Here is a 12,133-nt window from a genome sequence, read left to right as displayed (position 1 = left end):
CTAAACTCAATACTAGAACATGGGATTTGAAAAGATGGTAAATAGGATTCCCAACTGTAAATAAATATCCAACAAAATGCAGTTCTATAGTTGCTTCCTAGTGAAACCAGGTTTTAGTTTTATAAATGAATATGTTGTTTTAGATAATCCTTTAAGCATATAATTCATAGTCTAACTAATAAGTCCATTTTCTTTTAGAAGGTAGTTTTGTGTCTGCGTATGTCTGTGTGTGTGTGTGTGTTCATTTAGAATGATTATTATCAGTGTAGAGGAAGGGACATACTATAGTCCTGTGGGTGGGAAATTTCCTTGGCAAAAGATTTTGAAAAACATAGCCAAGTGATTCTGTATATGCCTGTATTATCCCTGTCTTCTCATTGACATCCTTAAGTTGAGAACTACAAACTTATGTGTTTTTTATTTTTATGTGCTTGAATATCTTATCAATGAAAGTAATGAATAATTGGTTTCTTTCTTGAACAACAGATGAAGAACCATAGGTTAACAGTCTCTAAAAATAATCATCTTAGACCTGGGAAAGATGGCTGATTTATATTCTCTGCAAGGTTCATGCATTTTAGGTTGAAATATACTAGTATTAATTAACATCCTCGGGTTTGCATCATTGAATGTATTGTCAATATTCTCATCTTGTCCAGTATAAATACATTCTTTTTAGGTAGTTTGTGAGATGATATTTGAAATGCTGTAGAAAAACATTGGTCTTGCCTTTTTCAGTGGTTATAGTGCTGAATCTATTCTAAAAGGTCTCTGTTTTCCTTTTGTTTTGTTGATTTTTCCATTTAATTTCTGGTCTTTTATACTGAACCCATCCTTAACTTTGCCAAAAACTTAGTATTTCTATTGTTGAAACCAAGAAGTGAGCCATAACTATATTTTAACCTTAATTTTAATTCATGTGTGATTTTAACTTGAAAGCACTGTCTTATTCCCCTTTTTGGAGGGCTTTAAAGAAAGATGTTTGACTTCATTCACCAATCATTGTGTGCTTTCAAAGCTACGAGCCATCCTAAATATAGCCGTGCAAAGCTAAAAAGTATGCGTGTTTTCTAGTGTATGTTTTCTCTTTTCTTGTCCTACTTCATGTATAACTCCAGAAACAGAAAAATACTACCTACCTCCTTTAAGGTCATTGCCCTGCCTGCCCATGAGAGAGGGCACAAATTAAGTACTTTTACTGAAGATTACCAGCTAGCAAATAGTATATTCATGTAGTTAATTTTTATGTATTTTGAACTCAGTTGTTTTTTATCTTGCCAGGAGCTGAATGAAAACAAGAGCACCCCAAGAAAAGAAAAACAGGAATGGCTTTCAAAGCAGAAAGAGAACATACAGCATTTCCAAGAAGAGGAAAAGACCAATCTTCTTCAGCATCAGAGACGGTACCTAGAGCTGCAATGCCGTCGCTTCAAAAGAAAGCTGTTACTCGGGTGCCATAACTTGGAGCAGGACCTTGTCAGGGAGGTATGTGTAAATGGTGTGAAATCAGAATCTTCCTGAAAATATGTCAGTCACATCCCACCCTCAGGGCCTTAGAGCGCCTCTGCTTGCCTTTGCCTAAGTCCTTCTTCCCTGAAACCCAACCCATATGGTTCACCTTCCCCCTCACTTCATATCTCCTCAATTCTGATCTCCAAATCCTCCTCCCTTCTTTAAATATTCTTGCACTCCTCTCTCTCTCTCTCTCTCTCTCTCACACACACACACACACACACACCACACACATACACATGTACGTGCACACACTTTTTATGGGGATCTCTCTCTCCCCAAGTAGAATGGAAATTAGATGAAGTCCCAGGTTCTGTTCAGGGCTTTTATATCCAGTGGCTAGATATATCCAGGCCTTGTAGCTAGTGGCTGGCCCATAATAGGTATTCAATAAATATGTATTAAGTAAATATATAATAAATATTAATTCCATGAAAGAACTGTTAATTTTTAAATATGAGAAAATTAATTGGATAACTTATGCCTTTTCATCTGAAATGGGTGCCATGAAGGTATATACTACCATTTAACATAATTGTATAATCATGAAATTATTCATTGGGAATATGTAGAAACTTATGCCAATGAAAACAACAGTTCTCATTATCAAGTATACCTATGAGCATAGATCAATTTATTTCCAAGAGTGGCTTAAAATAAACTTCAAGTATAACATAATTATTCAAATTCACTAATAATTAAAGAAATTCAAATGAAAACAATTGCATCAATTAGATAAGATCGGTCTAAAAACTTGGTAAGTCCTAGTAGTGGCATGGTAAAGTGGTCAATGCCGGTAAGAATATAAATTGACACTGCCATTTTGGAGCATAATTCAGCAGCTTTAACCATTTAATTTGCATGTATCTTCTACCCATCGAATCCGCTTCTAGAATTCTATCCTAAAGAAATAGTAACATAATTATATGGTGTATTATGTGTAGATGTTTATTGAAAATTTGTCATAAAACAAGAAATAGAAAAACTATGGCATCAGAAAGCACAAGCTTCCTATAAAAAATTTTTTAAAAATCTGTATTTGTCCATTATATTTTTAGGTAAAGAAGGCATATTATATGCCTATAATATATATTGTTATACAATTTTAAAACTGTATGTTTTTGTGTAATAGTTGTGTCACGATAAGCGTGGGGATGCTTGGGAAACATGCACCAAATGTTGGCCCCTGGAGAAGGGGCAGCAGAGGCAAAGGGGGTACGTCTGACTTCCTTCTACATAGAAAAAGAGAGAGAATGTGTGTATGTGTGTGTGTTGTACATTTAATCTTTTAAACTGGAAAAAATTGTAGTAACATTTATTGATCATGAGGTAGGTATTCTGAGAGCTTTCCACTTATGAACTCATTTCACTCTCACGTTAATTTTATGAAACAGCTATGTTATGGTCTCCATTTGAGAAGTAATGAAATGGCAGCACAGAGAGTTTAAGTAATTAACCCAAGGACTCACTGCTTGTCAGTAGCAGAGCCAGGATTCAGAAAGCAGGCAGCCTAGCCCTAGAGTCTTGTGTTCTTAACCACTGCACTATACTGGGTATACTGCATGTAATAGAATTGAATGTATACTCTGAAGAAATTCAAAGGATGACTTAGAAATCCTGTTCAATACAAAATTAGGAAACATAAATGATGGAAAGAGAGTACAAAGGACATTAAGTCTCTTGGGACAGATTTGATATGTCTTAAGCTTATTGCTAAAAGCAGTATAAATAGTAAATGAACAGATAAGGCAATTGTACTACTAATTGCCCATTTTCTACAGTTCCAGTAATTAAAGTCTAATATTCACTGTGCAGCCATTATTAAATCAGAGGATTACATCAATATATCCTGGTTATTCTGTTTCTTAGGATTTTTTTTCTCCTGGCATTGTACATCAGCAAATTACACCTTTGTCTTTTTTTATGGATTAGGAATTAAATAAAAGAAAGGCTCACAAGGACTTAGAGCATGCAATGCTGCTGCGACAGCATGAGTCCATGAAAGAACTGGAGTTCCGCCACCTCAACACAGTGCAGAAGATGCGCTGTGAATTGATGAGTCTGCAGCATCAAACCGAGCTCACTGACCAGCTGGAGCGTAATAAACGGAGAGAGCGAGAACTGAGGCGGAAGCATGTCATGCAGGTTCGACAGCAGCCTCAGAGTCTGAAGGTACATTTAGCCTAAGCTTCTTGGCAAAGGAGAACAGATAAAAGGCATCATGTAACCAGTAAAAGTCTAAGCCAGATGCCTGTCATCAAGAAATTAAATAAGCTTTTTTCTTTTCATTTTTAGCATGTTTGGTTAGTGTTGGTGTAGAGGGTCTATGGCTACAGACTTCTGCTTGTGTATTTCTCAGCAGAGTACCAAAAAATGGCCAGAACTTTTTAACTGTGGAAAGTGTCATGAATAAGATTCAAAATTCTCATTTTAAGTGTACTCAAGTGTCCAGTGTTGAAACTACAGTCTACATATCAACATACTAACCTGCTGGCTTCTCTCTGTTGTTCCAAGTTTTATAGTTTTGGAATCTTATTTCTCTGAATGTGATTTGTATCCAAAAGAGTCAGTAAGTTCTTAATTAGTACAGAAACCAGTGAATGAAAAATGCCTTTTTACCCCCTCTCCCTTCATTGTCAATACTCATCTTTAGAGGAATAGTGGAATTATCACACTGTTACTCCCATTCTTTCTGTGTTTGGTAACATAGGTAAGACCAGGGCATGTGTAGTTGGAGTGTATTTTTAATTAGTACATCAGAGTGAAGCAAGGTATTATATGCTGTCTTGTAGACAAATAAGGAAAGACAAGTGTTGGTGATATATAATATCAAAGGACTTTAAATTTTGTATTTGCTTTGATAGAGAAATATATTTATATGATGCCAAAGTGTATTTATTATAAAGTTAAAGGTTTCCCTCTCCTTGTTCTTTAGGCCACCTGGTCCAGCCCCCTCTACCAAAATCAACCAGAGTTAACAATTCCAAGGAATTTTCAAATTTTATAACTTGTAATGAATATGTGAAGTATAATCACATGAATCTTAATAAACAAAAAACCAAAATGACCCACTATATATGTTGTCACCCACAGTAGTACCTCAGTTAATCTGTACATGTCTGCACATTGTAAACTTGTGTTTACATCCAATAAAGCCCCGGTTCCACACTATCTTCTTTACCCCCTTTTCAAACTCTTTGACCATTTAACTATAAAACTATCAGGTAACAACACTTACCTGAATAACTCTCCTAAAGTGAAGTGAAATTCACTCACAGAAGTAATCTGTGTCCAAACCAGAAGCTAAACCACACCTAGTGGTGTCTCTGATTCCTATTCAACTCCATTCATACAAGTTGTCCTGAACAAAACACAGAACCAAAGCTAAGATTTGCCCTTTCCTTGTGAATCTAAGTCAAATTTTATACTTTGCTGTATCTTCAAAACAGCTAATGAACATTGTTTACAGAGTGGCTCGTACGTTGACTACCCTCATAACCGTCATTAGTTAATGCTTATCACAATCAGAATTCATAATGATTTTCCAGATTTACTTTGTCTTTGTAGTGGGTACATAGTAGGGTTTCCCACCAAAAGATATTTAAAGCATGTCTATAAAATGAATTACAGTTTTAAAGTGAGCAGCGCCCAGAAGTAAACCAACCTGAAAGCTTGTTTAGTTTTCTTTGGTCAGACCATAAATCTGATATGACTTCATTTCTCTGGGGCTTGGAAGAGGTTACTTGTTTATGGTTTAACCCTCCCTTTTGGTTCCCTGCTGTGGCAGCCTTCTCAGTTTGAATGCTTGTAGACACTAGTCTGATTTTCACAGATACTGTTAAAAAATCGAGGGGAAAGATAACGTCTCACAATCGTAGTCAGACTTCAGATAGGAAGCGTCCCTCTCATGATACATAAGGTCAAGATTTTCCATAAAAGAGATTGTTCTGTTACTTTAGTCGGAAAGAAAATCACCATGTTCCTCTTAGTTGTATATATCTATATACTTGCACAATTTGAACAAAACAGACTATTTTTTTTAAATTAAGGTATCATTGATAAACAATCTTAAGAAGGTTTCACATGAACAACATTGTGGTTTCAACATTCATTCATACTATCCAGTCCCCCCCAACCCACTGCAGTCACTGTCCATCAGCGTAGTAAGACACTATAGAGTCATTGCTGTCTTCTCCGTGCTGTGCTCCGTTCCCCGTGACCCCACTATATTGTGAGTGCTAATGATACTGCCCTTAATCCCCTTCTCCCTCCCTCCCCACCCACGTTCCCCAACCCCTTCCCTTTGGTAACCCTAGTCCCTTCTTGGAGAAAACAGACTCTATTTTAACATCATGTCATTTCATTTACATAAGTAATAGTTGTAACCTTTTTAGGTAAATTTGTACTTACTAAGTAGTAGTTCAACTTCAATAGCTGCAACTATTCCAACTTTCTCCAAGACTTTAAGGGGGATAGGAGGACTTCAGTTTGCACACTTAGGTAAGCTGACAGTATTTGTAGACATTGGGGCACCATTTCTGAGGAATAACTTGGGTAAACACCTATTGTTTATCTGCCATTTCTTCAGCTGCCATCAGGTGATGTTTTCTCAGTATTAAGTGATTAAGAAACAACTGGAACATGTTTATCCTGCTTTCACTTGAGTGAAACATTGAGGAATATAGTTTGTTCTTGGTATAAGTATTAATCTTGTCGAAAAAATTTTCCAGGGCATTCCTTTTTGTCATTAGCTAGTGATATGGAGTGACTATAGTTTTCTTGGCAATATATTTGAATATTTAAAAGGTTTTTAAAGAATGGAGGCTGTTACACAAAGTCAGAAGAGAATTCTAAATTTCATTGTTCCATTTCTGGCTAACTTGGAGGAATTTTATTAACCAAGGGCAGTATTTAAGAGCAGTGCTAAGAGTAACTAAACCAAGAGTTTGTCTTTCTTTCTAGACATTTCTTGACCCTTCACAGAATAAAGGCACATGACTATGACTTAGTACCTCAATTGGTGTAAAATGCAGAAAAGGATATATATTTGATTTTGTAGTAATGGAGCAAAGAGTGTGTACTAGTTCCCTGACAAGAGTGTTTGGTCATACATGCATTTGCAGACTTAGTCAACCATTCAATATCTGGCAGTATATATATTGAGGTAAATAATTTCAACTGTAGGTTCTGCCTTTGTGTAGCAAATGAGTGTTGTTACTTGTAGGCCTGATGGGTACACCTTATCAAATAGATCTCATCTTGCTAAGTTTTGTTCTATGAAACTTGAGTTCATAGAATAATTAACCTGTGATTTAAAGCCAGAGTTATTCTGTTTCTGAACTCAAATTATTTTATCTCAAAAATGTTTATGTAGTTCATGTCTGCTATCATTACCACAAGAAGGGTTGTCCCTTCCCTTGCCTTATAACTTTTCTTTGACCTTTGAAAGATTAGTTAGCTGACTTTCAGGTTTTTGTTCGTGGTGCTAAAGAGTAAACCCTAAGGAGAAGCAGACCCAAAACTTAGCCATCTTAACTGAGCAGTATGACCACAACATTAATGAAATGCTCTCCACTCGAGCTGTAAATTTATTTTACTTAGGCAAAACAAATTTAGTGCCCCTTTCCTTCCACCGCCTGAATATAATCCTAACAATTGAAATATTAAGTTGGAAATGAAAACTCTGCTGCACCTTGGGAAATAGTCATGGTGGCCCATATTCTTCTTGTTCTCAGCATTGCTTGGAAATATGCATGATGCATATGTAATTCTCCTTGATACATTTGGACATGAGGCTCCACATAGGCTCTCTGCTGGTGCCTTGCAGACGTTCAGTTCATATACCAACAGCGCATCAAGATTGGAGAAGCAACTTTGTTAAGCAGTGTTCAAAGAGTAGTACTTTATCGGGAATCCAGATGGTCACATTTGAGTGCAGCTACAAAATAGTTGCTATGTAAGTTTACAGACTTTTTCTTAATGGGCCAGATAGTAAATATTTTAGGAGGAAAAGTTGAGGTTATTATGTGGGTATTTACATAGCCATTTAAAATGTGACCATTTCAGAATGTAAAAAACCATCCCTAATTAGTGGACTATTGAAAAACAAAAACAAAAAATCAGGTAGCTGTTCAGATGTGGCCCATAAGCTGTGGCGTGCTTGTCCCTGTTGTGTAGTTATTTCCATTGGAGAGAAGAGATTCACAGTCTTATATCAATCAGAGTCTTTGTTTTTCTTTAAAAAATAATGATTTTTTAGGCATCATCCAAATAGCTTATGATAGCTTTATTCTTATAACGCCGTCATTGGTTGCTGTGTTTTCCTTTTCCAGAGAGGTTTACTCCAAGATGTAAAAGAGAACAGTTGTGCCCTATGGAAGAGTAGTCTGTCTTCACTTACACCTCCTCCTTTCCATAGGTCATGAGAAGGCAGCTCACAGGAGGATATATGTTTTCTTTCTCTCTTTCAGCGGCATTTGGATGAAGCACAGGAGGCAGAGTGCCAGGCTTTGAAAACGCAGCTGCAGCAGGAACTGGAGCTGTTGACTGAACTTCAGAGCAAGATCAAAATGCAGGCTGAGGCACAACACGCTCAAGAGCTTCGGGAGCTTGAAGAGAGGGTCTCCCTCCGCAAGGCACTCTTAAAACAACAGGTATACATAATAGAAAAAAGTAATTGTGCCAGTATTTGCTTTCATCAAAATCATTTCATAAATATATTTTCATGATGACAGAGGTGGCATTAGATTGTCTTGACAATACCATATTTCCTTAATTCTAGTTTTGGTAGTGTTTTCTTTTTCTTTAAAATTACTGATTCAGTAATGATCCTTAAAATTAATGAGTGTGATATATTAAAGGAATATACTTAAGTAGTAATTGCTAGAGGAATGATGTGGAGTTATGCGAAGACAGTTGAATTGTAAAAGGATAGCTCTGGCTCCGGCTTCCTCACTTCTTTGTGTACCTAGTTGTACCTAAAGAAATTGGAGAGAAACTTGGATAGTGAAGGAAAAAACTTTAGTAATTGCTTGAGAGAGACAAGGAAAAGGGATCAGAAATATACTTTATTCATTCATCCCTGGTCTGAAACTGTACAGATTGATGCATTACTAGAAAAGAGAAGGTAAAACCAGTTTTACACAGATGAAGAGTCAGGTTGAAAATACTATTTCTAGATGTAGCTTTATTTATTTTACTTATTCTTTGTCATATATATTAGACCCTGAATCCCTAAATTCACTTCTGTCCTTTAAGGTACTGAGGCTGTATGTGTGTGTGTGTGTGTGTGTGTGTGTGTGTGTGTGTGTGTGTGTGTGTATTGGAGAAAGAACAATGGGTAGAAGCTTTTGAGAAAGAAAGAAAGAGGAAAGGCATTTGTCCTGAGTAGTAGTAGAATATCAATTGTATCCAGGATTGAATGCTATGTTCCAGAAATCCAGAGCCTTAAGTTCACGGTCTTAGGTCCACTGTAAGTTAACTCGTGCCTAATGGTTTTGTCTATTAAAAATTGTCATTGCTTCTGGACCATTAATTGGCCCATAGATTTTCCTCTACTTTCTACAGTTCTTGTGATAAAAATAGAATTCCTCATTTCTATTAAAAAAAATATGTTCTTAAAAACTCCACCTAAATAAGGTGTTGCTATTTCTCTGGCACAGCTGTCTTTATTACTGGGTCTTTAAGAGTTACTTGCCTCTAAAAATTATCTCAATTGTGTTTCTCATTCAACATGGGGACACAGAAACACATATAAATTTTTAGAAAAATGTAGTTGTCCCATGTACAGAATTCATAAATCTGCCTGATTTCAACTTGCATATTTAAAATTTAATCTAAAGTTCCATCTCTTATGCTTCAAAATTATCACCAAAAGAGAAACCTATAGTATTTGAGTAACAGTGTTATGAGAGAAATATTGGTACTCTTTTATTTGTATTTTTAGCTCCACCTAGTGGCTCCGAGTTTAAGAGTGCTAATTAGTATCTTAGTTGTAGTCTTATTTCAATATATGAACTAAGGCCTTTATGTTCTACAAAATCTGGTAAAATGTTGGCATAGGGCTGATACCATTGCCAGAAGTACAGTGGCACTCTCATACATTGTTAATGCATTTTGGAAAGCAATTTGGAAGTATATATTGATCTTTGAAAATGTTAAGCAAAGAATTTAGAGAATTTAGAGAAAAGAAATCCTGAATACAGGAAAAACAATACACATAAATATGTTAATTATGGCAAAGTTTATAATGGTTTAAAACACCTAACCATCTAAAATAATTAAGTGCTTATGACCAAGCCATTTAATAAAATCTTACTCAACCATTTAAATAATGGCTATAAAGGTAGTATTAATTTGGAAAAATGCTTATGAGGTGTTGAATAAAATAAAGACAAATCACACTTAAAGTGAGTTGAACTAATACTTATAATGGCTATATTAATATGGTAGATTGGTTTTGGTGGTTTGTATTTGATAATTGACATGAATAAGATTATTTAGTATTAAAAATAATAAAAGAAACAGTGGAATAAATCTACAGTGCTTTGAGTTGCTACTTGATTTTCAGGGCTCATGTTTATATTTCAAGTGAGGTGCATCACTATAAAGCAGTTTGGGGTCAGTCAGTTGGCAACTGCCAAGGCAGTGATATACCCATGGTATGATTTGAAAACATTGTAACATCCGTATTTTCTGTACGTTGTGCCTACTGGTTGTACAGATAAGAAACAGTCATCTGACAATAGAGGTGGAACCAGAGAGAATGTTAGTTGTTTCTAGACGTATAATAATTCTGTTTGAAGATTGCTTTCAGCCTCCAAATGAACCAAGAATTGTCCTCCAGGTCGAGACACCAACAGAGGACGCCTCAGTTGAGGCTCACATGAGGTCTTACTGCAACTTTCCTTGTGCTTCATTTACATTAAAGTTTCAGCAAAATGACAACATAACTATGTGAATTTCATACATGCATAAAAAGTGGCAGTATCTCCAAAGTATAAATGGGCTTTTTTTTGTCTTAACACTTCCTCTAATTTTCCCTGAATATTTCACTTAATATCAACAAGATGTTTGGTAGTTTTTAAATAAGAATTGACAATTGGAATATCTTATAGGACCTTCCGAACTGAAAATATTCACACATTTGATTTCAGAGAAGATAGGTTAGGAGAGAAGTCTCAGAAGTCTTATATCCAGTGAAACCACCTTCCTTATTTACAGTAAAAAATAAGATATTTTCAAAGAAATGGGTGTTAATTAACCTATCACAAATCTTAGTTTTAATTTTTATTGAAAAATATTCTGAGTTTCTTAAATGACAAAACTAATTTAGCAAACAAAACTTAAGCTGTCCTTACTGGATAAAAGTGGATAAGCATTAATGTGTTTAATATTTTTGTCATAAGTTTCCTTCAAATAATATACAGGGCATTCAAATTAGTTAAATACTCAGTACAAACCTATCCTTTATTAGGTCCTTTGAATTAAATGTTCTTAATAAATGGATTTTTGAAATTTTAAAATAGAAAAGATTTAAAAGAAAAATTTGAAGTTATTTGAATCCTTACAGATATATAAATTTAATTCTATATGAATTGGGTATTTTATATGTAGATATTAAAAGAGTGGAAAAGTTATTTTACAAATACATATTTTTTTAAACTTGATAATTATAGAGAAACAAGTAGAAATTAGAATGTCTTTAATCTCACCACTCAGAAATCACCAGTTAACAATTTGATATCTTTCCCTTAGAAGAAGCATTTGTCTAATCTAGGTTCTCTTTCAACCTTCATTAGGAAGTGCCCTCTCTAAACCTTTGTAACACTTTAGTACTTAGAGTTTAATAATTTTCAAACTCACCCTACCAAAGTCCATTCTGGCCTATTTGTAATTCCCCACACACATTTTATCATTCTGCATGCCTTTGCCCATGTTCCCTCTGCTGAAAATATCTTTCCCTTCCCTTGTCTTCTGGTAAACTTGTGCTTTTCCTTCCGAATCCAGTTTCTGTCACCTTCTCTGAGAAGACTTCTTTGCCCTACTCCTCTTCCCCTATAGAGTGAAGTACTCCATCCCTTTGTATTTCTGCTTTACCTTATAAATCTGTTATTAAATCTTACCATATTATGTGGCAGTTTCTTATTTGCGTTTGTTTCCATGCTAAATTGTGTGTTTTTAAAAGGGCACTTAAAAAAATGATACATAAGAGGGGACTTGATAATATGGGTGAATGTTGTAACCACAATGTAGCTCATGTGAAACCTTCATAAGATTGTATATCAATGATAACTTAGTAAAAAAAAAGATATATAAAAATTAAGCACATTTGTTGAGCTAGATTTCTGTGTAGAGAAGAATGACTATTGGCTTAAGTCCTCAAGTATCTTGAAACCTAATTTAATACTTCTTTACAAATACTCTTTATTTCTTGTTTTTTAAAAACTTTGTATCATGGAAATTTTCAAACATACACAAAAAGTATTAGTGAAATTATTAAGAACTAGTACAATGAAGTCCCCAAATACTCATTACCCAACTTCAACAGTTATCAGTATCTTGCTTATATTTCGTCTGTTTCCCCACTCCACATGTGGCTTTTTAGGGGAGCAGAATAGGG

At 35.1% G+C, this 12,133-nt stretch overlaps 1 protein-coding gene across 1 annotated transcript in view; it reads left to right on the top strand.

Moving 5' to 3' along the window:
• The window catches only part of LOC140845706 (serine/threonine-protein kinase TAO1-like), a 55,492-nt gene that overhangs the window by 41,436 nt on the left and 1,923 nt on the right, over positions 1-12,133 (top strand). Inside the window, exons 14-16 of the mRNA XM_073220523.1 lie at positions 1,282-1,485; positions 3,445-3,684; positions 7,983-8,165. Of these exons, the coding sequence (XP_073076624.1) occupies positions 1,282-1,485; positions 3,445-3,684; positions 7,983-8,165 (627 nt within the window). The remainder of the gene's footprint in view (positions 1-1,281; positions 1,486-3,444; positions 3,685-7,982; positions 8,166-12,133) is intronic.

Source organism: Manis javanica, chromosome 2 (genome assembly GCF_040802235.1).
Source record: "Manis javanica isolate MJ-LG chromosome 2, MJ_LKY, whole genome shotgun sequence".
Classification (NCBI taxonomy): Eukaryota; Metazoa; Chordata; class Mammalia; order Pholidota; family Manidae; genus Manis; species Manis javanica.
This window is presented reverse-complemented; position numbering and strand designations above follow the sequence as displayed.